Here is an 18560-nt window from a genome sequence, read left to right on the forward strand (position 1 = left end):
CCAAAACCTGCCATGTGACATTAATACTTATTAAGAACGCGTGATTTGGGGTGACAGTGATCTCCAAAACTGTCTTCCTAACACTCTCCGGCTCTGGGCGTTGAGTTCTGCGTCCCTGGTGTGGTGGCGGCCTGTCGTGCACTTGGTGGCTTTCCATCCGGACGAGGAGCGTAGTTGTGGCTGTGATGTCGCGGACCAGGGTGATAGTCGGCATCCAACTGGCCCCGTTGTGACAGCTCCGTGCCCCAATCCTTTCAGAATTATGGTGCCAGTTAACATCGTACCCAAACTCGAATAAAAAGGGAGACAAACAGGAGGGCAAGGCCAGAAGCACTCTGTCACTTTACAAGCGAGAACGTCCCCAAGTGACAGGAACCCTGACAAAAGGTGTGGAGAGCCGGAGCTTTATTGTGTGAGTAGTTCTTTGTATTTATAAGTAGAGTTTATAAATAATCAACTGTTTCCACGTTAAAACATAATCCTGGGGAGTTGGTGTTCGCGCGAGTGAACAGAAACGGGGAGGATTTAAACCTCGCATCGCCAGGCGCCTCCTCAACTTCCTAAGAAACTAGCGACGCGGAAGAAGGCACCTGCTCTGGTCGCCAGCTTCACATTCCGCCAAAGGGGCCGATTCACATTCCCCAGCTGCTGAGACGGACTCTCTGTGGACTGAAAGCCCAAAGAGACAGGTTTCCTTGCTCTCACGCCCGTACGTCCCCGTCCTGGAGGGGATGGAAGTTTGAGCGAGGACGCAAAATGGCGCCCTCGGCCGCGGCGGCCACCGCCGCCGCCGCCGCCGGCCCCGCACCCGGCCGACCCGCCACGGACCAGTGTCTGCGCCAGGCGAAGGCAACTCGGCGGGCCCTGTACTCAGACCGGAAGTTCGTCTCGTGAGGGCGGAAGTTCTCCTCGTGAGGGCGGAAAGTTCCCCTCGTGAGGGCGGAAGGGCTCCAGGCCGGGTAGGAGCGCTTCGGCTCCCTTCGCGTTCAGTCACTTCCGGGGCGGAGCGGAAGTTGCTTTGTTTTGCTTCAAGATGGCTGCGGGGATGTATTTGGAACATTATCTGGACAGTAAGAGCAGGCTGGAGGAGGGGGTCAGGGGTCACAGACGGGTCGGGGGGATCGGGGCTGAGGAGCTTCACGGCTCCGAAGTCTCGGTGGTCAGAAAGTGACAGTCGTGAAAGGTTGAGCGAGAGAAAATACTGGAGGGTGTGAAGAAATAGGGGGCGGGGCACCGGGGTCGAGGCCTCGCTCTGGGGTGTAGACGGGGGAGGGGCTGCGCGGCAGGGCTGGGGGACGGCTCTTGAAGGGCTGGTGGGCATAGCCGGGAAGATATTTGCTGCCCCCGTCTGCAGAGTCTCTGGCCTCAGCATATATCATTTTCTTAAAATCGTTCCGAATCGGTCGTTTTCGTATTAATATATCATCCACTGCCATTTGGAGCAGCGATGAAGATCTGCTCGCGGCTCCTCCAACCAGTTCTTTCGAAGAAGCGGCTTCTCGTGGGGATGGGGGGTTACGAGTGACCACTGTCACATGATGAACCGGAAGGCTTCTCCTCTTGGAGTAAAGATCCAATTCCCATCAAATGGAAATCTGGTGTTATGTTTATGCTATTTGTGTAACCTACCTCTTCACAGAGTCCGTCACCGTATGCCCTTACATTTGCCTTACCGTTGAGAGTCATTCATTCGTTTTTTGAGGTTCTGCTATGGGTCAGACATAATGGCAGGTACTGGCGATATACAAGAATGAATAAGACCCGGCTCTTGCCCTCAAGTGCTCATAGTCTAGTAGAACACAGGTTCTGCTAATATTTATAAAACAGTGTGACAAATGAAATAATAGAAATACATTAAAAGGACAGTAGGTAACACTGGAGAAGGAGGGGCTCATTACCTGGGGGTGTAGGTAAAGCTTTACAGAGGATGTGATATATAGAAACTTGAAGGTTGAGTGCGGAGAGGGAGAGGGAATTGCAGGTTGGGGAAAGCATCAGCAAAAGTGTTATGATGGGTTTGTGGCAAAGCCAGGGAAAAGTGAGGCCAGAGTGTTTGATGTATAGGACTCCGAGGTGCAAGATTGGGAAACGAGACTGGAGAAGGTAGCTGGGGCTAGGTTGTGCAAGGTCGTTTAAGCCAAGCTAAGAAGCTTGCACGTTATATTTATTTATTTGTTTGTTTGTTTTAGCTGCATTGGGTCTTCGTTGCTGCCCGCAGGCTTTCTCTAGTTGCGGTGAGCGGGGGCTACTCTTTGTTGCAGTGCGCGGGCTTCTCATTGCGGTGGTTTGTCTTGTTGCGGAGCACGGGCTCGAGGCGCGCCGGCTTCAGTAGTTGTGGCACGCGGGCTCAGTAGTTGTGGCTCGTGGGCTCTAGAGCGCAGGCTCAGTAGTTGTGGCACACGGGCTTAGTTGCTCCGCAGCATGTGCGATCTTCCTGGATCAGGGCCCGAAGCTGCGTCCCCCGCATCGGCAGGCGGACTCTCAACCAGTGCGGGTGGGCGGATTCTTAACCACTGCACCACCAGGGAAGTCCACCAGCGTGCACTTTAAATAGCGAGGAACCAACAGATTTTCTAAATAGAGTGATTTTTTTATATAAAGGAAAATAAATGTTGCATGATAAATTGGAGCATGATGACATTGGTAATAGGGATCAGTTAGGGATAACAGTCCTGGTCAGAGATGAGGACCTGATCTCAGGGAGTGACAGAAGTGTTTAGGAGTTAAATATGACAGGATTGACTGACTGAGTGGTTGAGAGAGAAGGAGGAATCTAAGGTGACTTCTCTATTTCCTGTTTGGGAAGTGAGGTAGACAGTAAATCATCAACAAGATAGGAAATTCAGGAGTAACAGTAACATATTTATTCAACTTAGATTTAAGCATAGGAATGGTAATTGTATCTGTAAGAGTAAATAAGATGGAGATCGTTCAGAGAAAGCAAGTGAGAAAATTAGAGGATTAAATTAAGTGTAAGCTCAAGAAAATATTAACATTTAAGGGACAGGCTAAGGAAATGTCAGTGACGGAATTGCTAGAAAGTATGTGATGAGATTTGGAATCTTAAGAGGAAGAAAGTTATTCGAAGACGAGAAGATGGTGCCAGATCCTGCGAAGGTAATTTTTTTAGGATGGGACTAGTAACCCATCATTTGACTTGGTAAGTCACTGATGGCTCAGTCTCAGTAAACTGGTGGTGGCGAACCTGAGTTTATAGGTTAAAGCAGTGGAGGCATTTTAAAAGTTGGAAGTGGAGTCATGGGAAGAGATTTTTCTTTTATGAGAGAGACTTAAGTATTCATGCACTTATTCAAGTATTTATTGAGGATCCTCTGTATGCACATCATAGTTCTAAACTCTAGAGAAATAGGGAAGAAGACAGATGCATCTAACCCTTCTGGAGAGCTGGGGAGACATACCAAATATTACACAATTACTTATGTGTAATACATAATTACACATAATACATAATTACACATAATTACACATAATTGTGTAATTGTAATTACACAATTACTTATGTAAGTACATTGGATAAGAGCCCAAAAGGGTAGACACAGAATACCACGCCAGGGACTTCCCTGGTGGTCCAGTGGTTAAGACTCCGCACTCCCAATGCAGGGGGCCTGGGTTCGATCCGTGGTCAGGGAGGGAGCTAGATCCCACACGCTGCAAATACAAGATCCCACATGCCACAACTAAAAGGTCCCGCACGCAGCAACAAAGATCCCGTGTACTGCAACTAAGACCCCGTGCAGCGAAATACGTATTTAAAAAAAAAATAGCATGACAGCATAATCCAGGGCACTTGTTGGAGTTTGGGGCAGTCAGGGTTGAGCTGAACTTTGAAGAATGAACAGGAATTTGAAGGCCAAGAGGTATGGTGGAGGTGGGATGAAGAAGACTCGGCAGGGCATTCTGGGCAGAGAGAGTAGCGTGTAAAAAGCCAAGTGTCATGAAGAGCACTGGCAAGTTCAAGGCACTCAGTGGAGGCCAGTATGATAGAGCAGAGAGAGCACAGACAGGGACTGACGTGAGTTAGGGCTGGTGTGAGGGAAGCAAGGGCCAGAAAGTGCAGAATAGCAATAGGAATATTGCAGTAGGAGGTTACTCGAGGGTTATAAACAGGACAGTGACTTGAGCAGATCTGCATTTTTTTTTTTTTTTTTTGCGGTACGCGGGCCTCTCACCGTTGTGGCCTCTCCCGTTGCGGAGCACAGGCTCTGGTCGCGCAGGCTCAGCAGCCATGGCTCACGGGCCCAGCCGCTCCGTGGCATGTGGGATCTTCCCGGACCGGGGCACGAACCCGTGTCCCCTGCATCGGCAGGCGGACCCCCAACCACTGCGCCACCAGGGTAGCCCAGATCTGCATTTTTTAAAGAACATTCTGGCTACTGTCTGGAGAGCAGGTTGGAAGTGTGTGTGTGATGAGTGGTGGAGGATGCCAGGAGGGTACTTGTAAGTTGAGGGCAAGGAGCTTGGAGACAGAGATTGAAAGAAAGGAAAGGGAAAGGCTGATTTGTAAAGTCACTGAAGGGAGGAAGGGTGGGAAAGCTGTGTAGAGATGGAGGGGTTAGTTGTGGAAAGAGGTGGACGTGACCTCTCCTGAGAGCAGAACGATGAGTGCTGTAACAGATAATCCAGCGGTTTGAAGGAGGGAAAACCGAGTGCTGTTTTGGACCTGTTCTTTAAAAGCAGCTGTAGGGCCTAGGACGTCCAGGGAGGCTCAATTTCTCCTCTTCTCCCCAGGTATTGAAAACCTCCCATTTGAACTGCAGAGAAACTTCCAGCTCATGAGGGACCTGGACCAAAGAACAGAGGGTACGTACAGAGTAAGGAGTCCAGTGTATAGTGAGTGTGTATATGATCGTTTCTTCTTCTGTTTGGTGTTAGCATTTCGTCTGGTCTGGATTGCTGCAGCTTCTCTCTCTCTCTCTCTCTCTCACTCTCTCTCTTGCAGTTCTTAGAAGGAGAGTAATAATGACCCATATTTGTGTGTCAGCTTTTCCATAACACATGGCGTATTGTGACAGTGCCTCAAGAATTCAAAGATGCTGTGCTCTTTATATCTCCCTCAAGAAGAATTAAAAAAACCAAAGTCATGCCTAGAATCATTTCTGTTCTCCATGTTCAGTACGTTTATAGGAAGACTAGAATGTTTCTATTCCATTGGATTGTTAATGTTACTGTCACAAAATTCACTGTGGCTTTAGACTGCAACTCATGTTGGTAGACAGGAACTTTGCTGCATGAGAAGATCTTAAAAAGAAAGGAAAAAAGAAGGAAGAGCAGCAATTAACAAACATCAGGATCTCTACACTATATTCTTCAGCCGCACAGAAGCACTGGGTACCATCTGTGGCCTTGCCTGGGCGTTGAGCAAGTCTGGCTGCACTGAGGCATGCATTTAGAGCCTGAGGCCACACTGCAGTGGTCAGGTTTGTCTCTTCAAGGTCAGAGGTATTTGCTGGAGCTATCCCCCCGCACCTGCTGATGGGTATGTAGGTGCATCCTCATGTAACTGTGCCCAGGGATGTAACAAGCTGTTGTTAGAATACCTAAAGCTGTGATTTAAGTTACTCTTGGTAAGTTCACTCATGAAAAGGTGAACATCATCTAAAATCCTGGACGTAGGCCCCTGAGAACTCCCTGCTGAATGCTGAGCACCAGCTCCTTGCTTTGTAATACAGTTCCAGCTCTTGAGTTCATGCACAGAAAGACCAGTTGGAGATTACTGAACTACATACATGCTTTTCCAGCTTCCTCCAAGGGCCTCAAATGAAGCGGGGCGTAAACCTAGTGTGCGCGCAGGTCTTCCCTGTTACCTATTGCTGCCCCGTGTTGCAGTCATACTTTTTTCTCCATCGACATGTTTTGTGAGCACTACCAAATATTGGGCAGTGGGCATCTAAAGTCTCAGTGTCTTGGGACGTCACCAGCCTTGCAGAAACGTTTGGAGCAATATCTAAAATGAACAAACAGAAAAAAAGTGATGGGAAATATAAGCAAGTTGCAAACGATGAGCAAAACAGGGTGGGAAGTAAGTAGAAGAACTGTGCCGTGAATGGACCAGGGCCTAATTTTAAATGATGAGATATAGATGTACAGACCTGGAAGCCAGCAGCAGCAGATGACCCAGCCTGGTTTGTAGCACTCAGAGCTGTCGTGGGATGTTTTCGAGACGAGAAACCAGATGGCTTTTGAGAGAAAGTTCATGGTTCAAGAGGCAGCAAGCCCTGCAAAGAAGCATCTTCAGACAGCGACAAAAACACACTTCGTATTAGTGCCGGGTGCCAGGAATCCCTCATTATGGTTCAATAAATTCAGTTCCAACTATGACAGCAATGTTTTCAGCACCCGAAGGCACCTTTGAAACAAATATTGTGAACATGTTGCATTACTTGAGTACGTGGCACAGTACCTAGGAATGTTCAGTACGTTTTAATTGGAAGGTTATGATGGTCAATGGAAAAGGTCCAAGGAGCAAGAGGAAGAAGTGTGTTCCACCTAGCCACTCAGGGGCCATTGTGACCAGGCCTCTGTCTCTGTTGTAGACCTGAAGGCTGAAATTGACAAGTTGGCCACTGAGTATATGAGTAGCGCCCGCAGCCTGAGCTCCGAGGAGAAACTGGCCCTTCTCAGACAGATCCAGGAAGCCTATGGCAAGTGCAAGGGATTTGGTGACGACAAGGTGCAGCTTGCCATGCAGACCTATGAGATGGTATGGCCCTGTTCATGGCTCCCCACCTGCCTCCCGTCTATTCCTCGGGGTCCTAGACCCCCTCCTTCAGCCGTGTTGGGATCTGTTTTGGGTCTGGGAGATCCATAGAATCTGCCTCTGCCTGTTTTCTTTAACTGGAACCAGCCCTGTAGCTCTTCCTTCTCCTTCCTTCCCACCCAGGTGGACAAACACATTCGGCGACTGGACACAGACCTGGCCCGTTTTGAGGCTGATCTGAAGGAAAAGCAGATTGAGTCAAGTGACTATGACAGCTCTTCCAGCAAAGGCAAAAAGAGTGAGGAGGGGGGCGGGGCTGTGAGAGGTGGGGCGAAGGGTGGGGCGAGGACCCCGAGGGAGAAGCCAGCCTGCACCGGCTTGGAGGAGGGGCAGGGGGAGGGGGGCTTAACCCATCCTTCTGTCTCCCTGCCTTCTGGCTTCCCCCCCTCTTGCCTAGAAGGCCGGACTCAAAAGGAGAAGAAGGCTGCCCGTGCTCGTTCCAAAGGGAAAAACTCCGACGAAGAAGCCCCCAAGGCTGCCCAGAAGAAGTTAAAACTTGTGCGCACGTGAGTGTGTCAGGGAGCATTTTGCCAAGGGACAGACTCCTCTTTCCCGCCACCTCACCCCAGCCACAGTGCCCCTTGCCACTTTGCTGTCTCCTGTGCCAACAACTCTCCTTGCCATTTTGGTATCTGCTGGATACAGAGGAGAAGCCACAGATCACTAGCCCCACAAGGACCTCCTCCTCTGCTGGCTCTGGGCATCTCAAGCTGTAGCTTCCCTTCCTGCAGATGACACTTTCTCTCCCTCTTGGCACGCAGAAGCCCTGAGTATGGGATGCCCTCAGTGACCTTTGGCAGTGTCCACCCCTCTGATGTGTTGGATATGCCTGTGGATCCCAACGAACCCACCTATTGCCTTTGTCACCAGGTCTCCTATGGAGAGATGATTGGCTGTGACAACCCTGATGTAAGAACTGTTTTGCCTCAGGATGGCGGGGGGCGGTTCTGGTGGACATGAAGGGAGTTGGGTACAAGAAGGGGGGTAACGGTTGAATAGGGGGACTTCGGGATAGGAGAAAGGTAGTTGGAGTTGGTTGGCCTTGGACCCTTCAAGAATTCTCCCAAGGGATGGAATAGGGGAGTATTCCTAAAGGATGGGGAGGGGAATGGAGGGTGGGGGGGTTTCTTTTCTTTCCTCTGCCCCCCCCCGGTCCCTGAGTTCTGCTTCTCCCATCCTCTTCCTTTCCCAGTGTTCCATCGAGTGGTTCCATTTTGCCTGTGTGGGGCTGACCACCAAGCCTCGGGGGAAGTGGTGAGTGAGAGCTGCGGTGGGGCTGGACTGTCATGAGCTGAGTGAGTGACAGAGGGCATCCGCCCTTTCGCTCACTCTCTCCCCCTTCTCTGTCACGTTCCTTTGTAGGTTTTGCCCACGCTGCTCCCAAGAACGGAAGAAGAAATAGACAAGGGCCTTGGATTCCAACACAGTTTCTTCCACATCCCCTGACCTGGGCTAGTGGGGAGAGGGATGCCTGGCTGGGGTCCGGGAGAGGTGGGTGGCGCAGAGTTGTCATCCCCTCTCCTCCCCTCCCCACTCCTGGTGCTGAGGCTGCACCCAGACCCTGGTACGGGGGTTGCTGCAGCCACTAACGGTATGTGCTCTCATTCAGCCCGCCCCCTTCAGAGGGAAGGGGTCTTGCCCACTGTCCTTTTGCCTCCATGCTGAGGTTGGTGCTGTATTTTTGAGGGATGGTCCTCTTTACTCCCCTTGCTTTGTATTTAAGGACTGGGGCAGTAGCATGGGGCCCTCCCCCAGCCTCCTGATCCCCTCCCCTCGTGGGGGGCCATGGCGTGATAAACTTTCTTCACTCTCTTCCTGCTTTTCCAGCGGGGGCTCCTCCAGATCATCTGGGCTGTGGCCCTGGCTGAAGGGTCACCCCTTCCTCTGTGCCAAGAGGATTCGTCCTGGTTTGTGAGTGGGAGGGGCAGGGTGGAGTGCAGATATCTCATATGGAAAGGAATTGGGTCGGTGAATAAAAGCTGTACATGTTGGCCTGCTGTGTTTATTGTAGAGACACTATTTCAGTGCATGTGCTAAGCATATTTTGCATCCTCTGAGTTGGCTAAAAGGTGGGAGGATGACATGCCAGAAGTGGGACAAGATGTGGAACCAGAAGTGGTACCTCTGCCCCAGAATCCACAACTTGTCAACTTCTCTGGAACCACCCGAGCTGCCTGGGGACTGTGCCTCAGACCAGGGTTTCCAAAACCTTTACGATTCTGCATCTTTTCTCCCTTAGATACCTTTCACTTAATTTCCAGTAAATGTGTATTTTGTGCTTTATACGTGACTAAGTATCAGGCTGACTCATTTTAAACACAAAACAGAAAAACACGTAGTTTGCCCTACACCAGTGAGCTGTCTGGCCCGCCTCCACCAAGAAACCACCTCCTTAGACTGAGCCCCCCTTATGCCCCATCTCCTCCTCACCCGAACCCCCTCTTGCTTCTCCATCGGCTCCTTACCTGGAGGCGCCCTCTCCAGACTTGGTGTTGTACGTCCCATCTCTGCGCGCCTCACTTCCAGGCCTCACCCTGCTTGGGCAGATTGTAAAATAGGGCTAGTAACAGTATCCACTTTATGGGATCACCTTGAGATGAAAAAACGTCACGCGTAAGGAACAACACAGGAGCTCCGCCGTCCAAGGCACCGAGTCAGTGATCACTCCTGCCCTCCTTGTCCTCTCGTGTTGGAGCGTGACACGCGGGGACCCGCACCCGCCCTCCGACCGAGCCCGGCCAAACGTCCGTTTCCCCGTCCCCCACCCCCCGCGTGGCCCGCCCCGCCCTTTGTGACGTCGGCGGCCTCGCACCCGCGGCCCCCGCCCGCCGGCTAGCCCTGGCTCGGCCCGTTAGAGGCCGCTCGGTCCCGGGAACACGGGCGACCGTCCGGGGCCATGAGGCAGCTCGCCGCCGCCTCCCTTCTCTCACTCCTGAGGGGTGAGCGCGCGTCCGCCCCCGGAGCCCTCCCTGCACCGTCTCTGAACCGCCTTCCCCTGGGCCGGCCGCCTCCAGCCCCTCCCCCCGCCCCAGCCCTCTCGCCCTCGCCCGCGGGCTCGGCGGCCAGACTCCCCGGTCCCCGTGTGCACGGGCCGGCTCGCCCGGTGTCGGAGTTGGGTCCATCCGTGGTCTGTTTCCCGCCCCGCAGTGCTGCTCCTGCCTCCGGCACCGGCCCCCGCCCAGGATACCCTCTCGACCTCCACTCCGGGCAGCCCCCTCTCTCCCACCGAGTATGAGCGCTTCTTTGCGCTGCTGACCCCAACCTGGAAGGCAGAGACCACCTGCCGGCTCCGCGCAACCCACGGCTGCCGGAACCCCACCCTCGTCCAGCTGGACCAGTATGAAAACCACGGCCTGGTGCCGGAAGGTGAGGGCCCGCCTCGAGGGCCAGACCTGTGCTCGCTGGACCCGGGGCGAGGGGGTGGCTGGCGCCTCACACTGAGCCCGCGTGCTGGGCTCTCCAGACCCCGGGAGCCCACCGCCCCGTCCCGCCCCCTCCCAGAGGGCGTTCCCCCTGGTGTGTTCACTTCCGCCGCACGCCCTTCCCCAGGCGCTGTCTGCTCCGACCTCCCTCATGCCTCCCGGTTTGAGTCCTTCTGCCAGTTTACTCAGTACCGTTGCTCCAACCACGTCTACTACGCCAAGGTGAGGCCGGGACAGAGGTTGGATCTGGTGTCAAGGATCAAGGGACAGGTGGTGGCAGTGGCTCCAAGCCAGCCTTAGGTCCTCCCTACCTGCCACTTTGCCATCATTTACCCAGATTATACGTGCGTACAGTCTCACCTTGGGCATTCAGATTGTCAGAACAGTCCTGTTACTGCAAGAAAAGTAGAGAAGAGGGATGGGAGGAGGCAGAGATAAGCCCTTCCAGCAGGTCAGTGATGTCATTCAAGTCAAATGCAAAAGACTGAAGGCAGGAGTGTGGGCCAGACGGGAGTCTGATCTTGCAGGGGACCTTTCTCAGGTCTAGAGAGTTCCACCGGGGGCCATGTGCCCTCATTCCCGCCCAGGAACTGTGAGAGAGGAGACCCGAGGGACAGGGACGGAGGATAAGCAGGAGTAGAAGTCCGCCCTTTGGGAAAGGCGTTCCCACTTTGCTTCTCTCCTTGCAGCGGGTCGGGTGCTCCCAGCCAGTCTCAATCCTCTCACCAAACACTCTCAAGGAGGTGGACACTTCCTCTGAAGTGCCGCTCACGACGATGACCTCCCCCAAGTCCTCCCACATCACAGGTGAGACCCTCCCAGCCCCTGGGAGACTCCCAGCCTCTCCTCCCACGAGTCCCAGAGCCCAGGGTTTAAGGCATCAGTGGGAGGGACGTGGGGAGATGAGCCAGTGGAGGTGGCCATGGGCAGCTGTTTACATAAGGGAGAGCCTGCTTTTTCTGAATACAAGTTAGGGCTTTCCTGTCCCAGGATGTTTTCTGACATTACATACATCTCTGCCCTGAACCGATGTTCCCTAGCTCCCCAAAACCTTCCTACATTAAGAAGTGCTCTGGGACTTTTCCCAGCTAAAATCTTCACTCTAGAAAGGATTGGTTGCTAGGTATTCAGAATACTGGTGTTTCCTAAGTGAGGGGGACAAAAGGTGGTATTTGAGGTGGCTTAGGGAAGAGGACCACTTGTAAGGGAGGTGGAAAGGGGACCGGTGACGCTGCCTCCACTGTCGCCCTGGTAATGTTCTTTTATTTTGATATTTGTATTCTCTTCTGTGTTCTTTATGCTCAACTGAATGAATATGTGCAATTTGCGCTGCCTTTCTCTGCCTTTGTGTTTATGTATGTGTTTGTTTGTGTGTCCCTCTGCGAACAAAGACATGGGGGGTCAGAAACCTGACCATCTCTTTCCCTTCTCTCTCTTGGTCCCTCCCAAACCCTGCTGCAGCCACAGAACAACAGGCCTTCCAGCCCTGGCCCGAGCGGCTTAACAGCAGCGTGGAGGAGCTGCTACAATCCTCCCTGTCCCTGGGCGGCCAGGATCAAGGGCAGGAGCGGGAGGGACAAGAGGAGGAGTGGGAGGAAGGACAGGGCACAAAGCAGGCGCTGGAGGTGACGTCTGGGTTGCAGGCAGACCCGGAGCCCAAGACCCAGTCTGAATTTGTAACTTCCAACCCTTTCTCCTTCACTCCCCGGGTGCGGGAAGTGGAGTCTACTCCCATGACGATGGAGAACATCCAAGAGATCATCCGATCCGTGCAGGAAATGGATGAAATGAATGAAATGAATGATGTATATGAGGAGAATATCTGGAAAGCCCAGAGCCCCGGCAGGTACAGGAAGTTCTGTCTGCCCCACCGACCCTACCTTCCCCGCTGTCTTTGGGAATGAGAAGCCCCCTTTGCCAGCTTCGGCCTCCAGACCCATTCACATCTGCCTGGGCTTCAGGTGCACCTAGCCGCTGCCTGCCTCGCCTGCTGTGTGGCCGTCATGGGCTTAAGCACTGCCCTAGACGTCCGTCTCTACATGAAGTAGTGGGGTGCGCCCTGAACCTAGAGCTACCAGACTTGGGTTCTGGGGTTGTCTCTGACCCTGATGAGCACTGCAACTTTTACTTCCCCTTTCTGGATCTCAGTTCCTCATTTGTAAAAGGAGGCAGTTGGCCTGGAGGCTTCCGGGGCCCCATCCAGCATGCTAAATGTGTGTGACTAGGACTAGACGCTAAGGGGAGGGGAAGAGAGTGGGTGGGCTTTCTGCCCCAGCCGGCGCCGTCTTCTTGCAGTCTCCTGCAGCTGCCTCACGTGGAGGCCTTGCTGGCACTGTGCTACTCGATTGTGGAGAACACCTGTGTCATAACCCCTACAGCCAAGGCCTGGCAGCACTTGGAGGATGAGATCCTCGGTTTCGGGAAGTCGGTATGCCCACCATGCTGTTTAATGGCTCCATGCTCACCGGGCATCCTCTGGGCCTCAGGAGCGGTTAATGGGCGGGGCTACATAAAGCCCGAGGCATCATTGGAGATTCTCTCCAAGTGAGAATCCCTTCTTTGGAAGGGTATCTCCAGCTCCCCTTAAAGGAGGAGGTCACAGGACGGAGTCTGGAATCCATTTCAGTCCAGAATTCATGCTGTGGCGGCGCCTCGTTGGGTTTGAGTCATCTCCTGAGCCAGTTCACCACCGGCAGGACTTGGCTTTACCTTAGATGTAGCTCTTCTTTCCAGAGGGATCATAGAACCGTTTCCAGGGATCTGTAGAGAGATCCCAGCCTCGACGTGTCCTCAGCACCCAGCAGGTCCTATTCCCAGGAAACAGGGCTTTCAAAAAGTGCAAGTTAGCAAATGTTTGTTGAGAGCTGGTATGCCACCCATTCATCCGTTTGTTCAAATATTGATCAGGCTAGGTATTTGAGATGTTAGCAACTCTGTCCTAGGTATTTTAGCAATGAGTACAACAGATCCCATTCCCTCTCCTCCTGGAGTCCGGTGGGAGAGACAGACGCGGAAACGGAGAACGGTGTGGCAGGATCAATGCATGACGGACAAGCACAAAGTGCAGAGAGCAGATGGAGAGCACAAACGTCGCGTTGGGCTGGATCGGAGAATTGCCTCTTGGAGGAACTGATGTGTAAACTGAGACCCGGAGCTAAAAGAAGTTAACCAGGCAAAAGAAGGGGTTGGTAGAGGTTCCTGCTAGAGGGGTTAGTATCAATTTGTGCAAAGTCTCTGAGGCAAGAAAGAGAAGAAATTCCACATGGAACCAAAACAAAAAACAACAAAAAAAACGAGCACACTGCTGTTCTCGGCCCGCAGGGAGCAGGGATTCAGTAGCGTTACAAAAGGAGTGTGGTAGGTGCTGGAGAGAGAGTTCTTCTGGGTCTTTTTGTTTTTGTTTTGGAGTGTAGGAAGTTCAGGAGTGGTGGAGGGCTCACTGGATTTTTAGAGTCAAAGAGATAATAAGGGTCATGATGTGAATAATCCCGAATGGCAGTCTGAAGCATTTGTATTTAATTTGGTAAGAAAAGAGAATTCAGTCATGATTTGGGGTCAGGGACATGATGATGCGTCCCCCGTGTGCTGTTAGGAGGAGCAAGGAAGGCGACGTAAGAGATTTGTGACTGTGACACGCTGACGGGATGGACTGGCGATGCTGCAGGGCGAGATCCTCCTTCCTCCTGGAAGGCTGGGGAGACTTGCTCAGGGCAGAGAGCCCCACCGGGCTCCACATACAAAATGTCATCCAAGAACTTGGAGGTTCTGAGCCTAGGTGCTCGGGCAGAGGACAGGTTTTGGAGTTGGAAGCACCAGGACCAGTGCCTCAGCTCCACACACACTAGACGTGGGTTTAAGCAGTTGACTCAGCCTCACGGAGCCTCGGTTTCCTCGTCAGGCACACAACGGAGGCCTGCTTAGTACCTATGCTAGTAGAAGCTTCCTGTGGAGACCCAAGGAGATGATGGTACTTAGCGCCATGGTGCGCAGCACTGTGCCGACTCTTTGTGAATGTTAGCGTTATCATTAGCGGAGAGGAAGGGAGGGTTATGGGTCTTTTTTAGACGGGCTAAGTTACATGTCTGTCAGGCACTTGGCCGTGGGGATTTGGAGCTCAGGGAAGAGATCGGACGTGATGGTGAAGGTTTGGGTGTCACCAGCAGGGAGATGAATATTACCTGTGAGTAGAGAAATAATCCAGGAAAAGGGTGAAGAAACAGAGAGCCGACGGGAGGTCCTTGAGGACCCTTGGGGAGGGGGGCAGGGAAAAGCCACAGGAGCTTCTGGAAAAGACTTAATGCGGAGACATTCTGCGGAGCGGCTCTGGAGGGCGGAAGCGGGGGAGCCTCAGTCCCCCAGCCGCGCTCCTCCTCAGGTCTGTGACAGCCTTGGGCGGCGCCACGTGGCTACATGTGCCCTCTGTGAGTTCTGCTCCCTCAAGCTGGAGCAGTGCCGCTCGGAGGCCAGCCTGCAGCGGCAGCAGTGTGACAGCTCCCACAAGACGCCCTTCGTCAGCCCCCTGCTCGCGTCCCAGAGCATGTCCGTCGGCACCCAGGTACCGAGGAGGGTGGCCTGCAGCGGCCGGGGGCCTCAGGCCCCAGGCAGGATGGGGCAGCAGGGGGGCCAGGACGCCCACCTCTCCCCTGTGCCCCGTGCCACAGGTAGGGACCCTAAAATCGGGCCGCTTTTACGCGCTGGATTTGTACGGCGGGCTGCGCATGGACTTCTGGTGTGCCCGGCTGGCCACCAAGGGCTGCGAAGACAATCGAGTCGCCAGCTGGCTCCAGACTGAGTTCCTCAGCTTCCAGGATGGGGACTTCCCCACCAAGGTCAGCGCCTTCCCCAAAGCTCAGCCCCACCCTGCTCACCCCGGTTCCCTCTGGTCCCCTGCTCTGGGGAACCCTAGGATGTGGAGGGGGGCTTGGGCCCCTGGCCTCACTGAGCCTCCTGCCTCTCCCCAGTAGACCCTCCAGACCCCAAGAGAGCAGGATTGCGCTTAGCAAAGGAGTAGAAACCTGGAGGGCCGGGCGGGCACAGGCCATGGGGGCGTGAGACAGGTCTGGTCCCAGCTCTGCCGGTTACCTGCAGCGGGTGGGGTGGGGGACTTCATCTCTGCCCCAAACGGCTGCTGACGGTGACCCAGTGCTTCCCTGCCTAAGTCTGGAGGCTCCTTCCCAAATCTTCTAGCGCTTTCCCTCTCAATGGGATCAACTTTGCTCCCCGCCTCCAGAGTTACCTCCCCCCACGGAACTAGCTGCTGCAGCTGAGAGCCCAGCCCCTCCCTTCTGTGGTTTAGCAGGAAAAATCAAGACCAGGAAAAGCAGAGGCAGCTTAAGAGAGGGCTTTTATCTGAGCCGAGAGGTCTCCGCCCAGCTCTTCTCCCTGGGCCGCTAGATCTGGAAGGGGTCTCGGACTGCCTCAGCTGCTCCCCTGGATTTATAGATGGGCAGGCGAGGTTCATAGAGGGAAGTGACTGGCCCAGGGTCATACATTAGAGGCACTTCTGACCTCTTCCGCACTGAACAGTCCCTAGGAAGCTCCCTGAGATGGGCCCGCTGCTTGGGCCCCTTCCCACATATGGGCCCTCAGTGCCCCTTCCCTGGCCCTCGTCGCTCGGCTGCTTTCCCAGCTAGGTGACCAGCAGGGCACCCCCTTCTCAGCTACAGCTCCTGGCTTCTTCCCAGCAACTGAACCATGGCTGAGGGTGGGACGGGAAGGGCAGAGGGGACACCCCAGGTGCAGAGGGTCTGGTTCTGTGCCCTGGTCCTGCCATCGTGGGCGCACTCTGCAGGGCTGGCGTCTGTGAGGCTTCTGATGTCTTCCCACCTCCCATCCCCCCGCTCCTGGCTTAGATTTGTGACACAGAATACGTGCAGTACCCGAACTATTGTGCCTTCAAAAGCCAGCAGTGTAGGATGAGAAACCGGAACCGGAAGGTGAGCCCCTCCCTCTGCCGCCCACCCCCCCCCCCGCCCCTGCTGCCTCCCATCAGCCCCAAGGGCTGGTCCGTTCTGGGCCCCCCATGGCGTCCGAGCATCAGGGGTGTGGAGAGTGGGTGCATCTCCGTGCAGAGCCTCCTCCGTGGAGCTCTGTCCCCACTCCTCCCGCCCTGGGGTGAGCAGCTCTCCCAGGCCCCCAGGCAGAGGGTTCCAGGAGGGAGGGAGGCAGCACATCAGAGGCCCTGTGGATACGCCAGGAGGGACGAACCCCCAGCCGGGTTGGGCCTGAGAGGCTGAGGCCTCAGTCTTGGCTCTTGCTGTTACTCACCAAGTCGTCTGAGCCAAGTCACTTCCTCTCCAGCCTCAGGCTCCTCATTTCTGAAAGGGGGAGTCGGGCTACGTGGTGTGCCTCCCCGCTTTAAAAACCCACATCTGAGTTTCCTCCTTCCCTCTGCTCCCTGTGCCTACGCCCGCCCACCTCCTGTTCTTGAATTTCCGACACCTCGGGCTCCTGGCTTTCCTAGCTGGACCACGTGCGCCCAATCCCTGTGCAGGTGTCCCGCATGAGATGTCTGCAGAATGAGACGTACACCGTCCTGACCCCGGCCAAGAGCGAGGACCTCGTGCTTCGATGGAGCCAGGAGTTTAGCACCTTGACTCTCGGCCAAGCCGGCTGAGCTGGACTCTGCCCTCTCCCCACCCACTTTCCACACCCTCCATTGCTCTCAGACCCCAGGTTGTCTCTTACTTGGCCCAGACTCAACGTTTCCCTTGGGTTGGGGCAGCCGTCCCGGAGAGGTCTGCGATGGGAGCTCCACCTCCCTTAAAGGATGTCTTTACATAAAATGTTTATTTTCAACCTGTGTGGGCTGTTTTGGTTCTGACCCCCTCGTTGGCCCTGCCCCGGGGGAGTCAACCCTCCAACCCCTGGATCCATCTGCAGGCGAGGGAACCATGGGGATGGTACTCAGGGAAGCAGCCCTCTGCCAGGAGGAGAAGCCCTGAGAAATCAGAGTTGGATTGAAGAAGGTCACAGCCGGTGGGTGTCTTGGGGACCATGTGGGCCCTGAGGCCGTGGGTGTCTCCATTTCTGAAGCCCTGATCCCATGATCTCAGATGTGAATGTAGGACTGTCCCTCTGGAGGACAAGCTGAATGAGATTGTGTCCAGGGGGACCAATCCCAGACAGTAGGGTAGGACTTGCTCTTTATAGGAGGAAGGAAACAACTGGGCTGGAGCTCAGGAAACCTTTGCTGTGACGTCCAGTCATGGGCCCGATGGCCTGAATGTGGGGAGGAGCTGCATCTGGAAGCATCGGCCTTTAATAACCTGGGATCTCCCCAGACGTGTTCGGAGGACACACGTGTGGGGAGCTATACAGCATTTAAAAGAAAACATTTATTATGGAAAAGCTCAAACACGCACACGTAGAGAATAGTGTAAGGCACTCCCATGCACCCTTCACCCAGCTTCAATTACCAACAGCAGTCAACCTCTTAAAGGCATGTCAAAGGCTCTGAGAAGCGCTGAAACAGAGAAACCTGTTCGACTTAGTGTTTCCCATACTCGTTCGACCGCACTGTCCTTTTTCACCTACCACTCAAAGCTTGTTTTCGAGTACTGAGCGCAGACAACCTGCCCAGCCCTATTGATCCGGAAGACAAGGGGCTCAGCCCAGGGTTCAGAGACTAGGAGCTGCCACCCCACACACAGAGGGAGGTAAAAACCACATGTGGCAAGAACGAAACCACATGCCGGAACCCAAAAGAGACGGAGACGGCCAGGGGGAACTGCCGAGGACAGCGGGAGGCTGGGGGTTAGTCATCTGGCATCTGTGGGTGGGTGTGCCAGTTAGGCTTCCCGGAAACTGCAGGGAGTGTGCGAGCCATGGGTGAGTGGGTGGGTGGGGGGCATTACTGGGGGAGAGTCGGGGCTGCGTTAAGTGTCATGATCTGCTGGGGTTTCTTCTCTGGCCGGTCCGTGGAGGCCACTGAGGGCACTGCTTCCTCCTCTCTCTCTCTCCCTGCCCTGCCCGGGGTTGGGTGCGTGCAGGGAGCTGGGATCTGCCGAGAGCTGCTGAGGTGTGTGTGTGTCCCACCCACCGGGAACAAGTCCTACCAGCCCAGCCCGGCCCAGAGCAGGCAGAAGCCGGCGTGGAGCAGCGGCTGAGCCACCGTGGCGAGCACAGGTATGGGGGCGTCCCAGCTGCGGTTGAACCTCACAGGGGCACGTGGGGCAGCACCCCTTCTTTAGAAACGGGAGCCATGGGTGGGGATGGAGGTGAGAGGGGGCCCTGGGCCCTGGGAAACCTTTTTGAATAAAGAATTCAAAAGGATGGCCTCAGGCAGGCAGACCTCAGACAAGAGGGTGATGCTCCCTAGACCTGAAGCACCAACGCACCCTGGGGCCCGTATGCCTGGG

The 18560-nt window shown here is 54.5% G+C and overlaps 2 protein-coding genes across 4 annotated transcripts; both read left to right on the forward strand.

The window, feature by feature from the left end:
- The first annotated feature begins 888 nt into the window (after positions 1-888).
- Positions 889-9073, forward strand: ING4 (inhibitor of growth family member 4). 3 transcript variants are annotated; one of them, XM_079936502.1, is made up of 8 exons: positions 889-1070; positions 4750-4821; positions 6555-6721; positions 6902-7007; positions 7179-7284; positions 7540-7687; positions 7971-8032; positions 8141-9073. In XM_079936502.1, the coding sequence occupies exons 1-8, from the start codon at positions 1034-1036 to the stop codon at positions 8178-8180; spliced, it is 738 nt and encodes a 245-aa protein (XP_079792628.1). In that variant the 5' UTR covers positions 889-1033; the 3' UTR covers positions 8181-9073. The 3 variants fall into 3 exon arrangements, with proteins under 3 accessions (XP_079792628.1, XP_079792626.1, XP_079792627.1); XM_079936500.1 differs by having other exon boundaries at positions 890-1070; positions 6902-7016; positions 7176-7284; XM_079936501.1 differs by having other exon boundaries at positions 891-1070; positions 6902-7016.
- A 580-nt stretch (positions 9074-9653) lies between these two features.
- Positions 9654-16996, forward strand: ACRBP (acrosin binding protein). Its single transcript, XM_079936510.1, has 10 exons — positions 9654-9717; positions 9926-10144; positions 10328-10422; positions 10890-11007; positions 11662-12046; positions 12496-12628; positions 14576-14755; positions 14862-15029; positions 16053-16136; positions 16694-16996. Exons 1-10 carry the CDS (start codon positions 9675-9677, stop codon positions 16814-16816), a joined length of 1548 nt encoding a protein of 515 aa, XP_079792636.1. The 5' UTR covers positions 9654-9674; the 3' UTR covers positions 16817-16996.
- Positions 16997-18560: the final 1564 nt, after the last annotated feature.

This window comes from Stenella coeruleoalba (assembly GCF_951394435.1).
Source record: "Stenella coeruleoalba genome assembly, chromosome: 11".
Taxonomy (NCBI): Eukaryota; Metazoa; Chordata; class Mammalia; order Artiodactyla; family Delphinidae; genus Stenella; species Stenella coeruleoalba.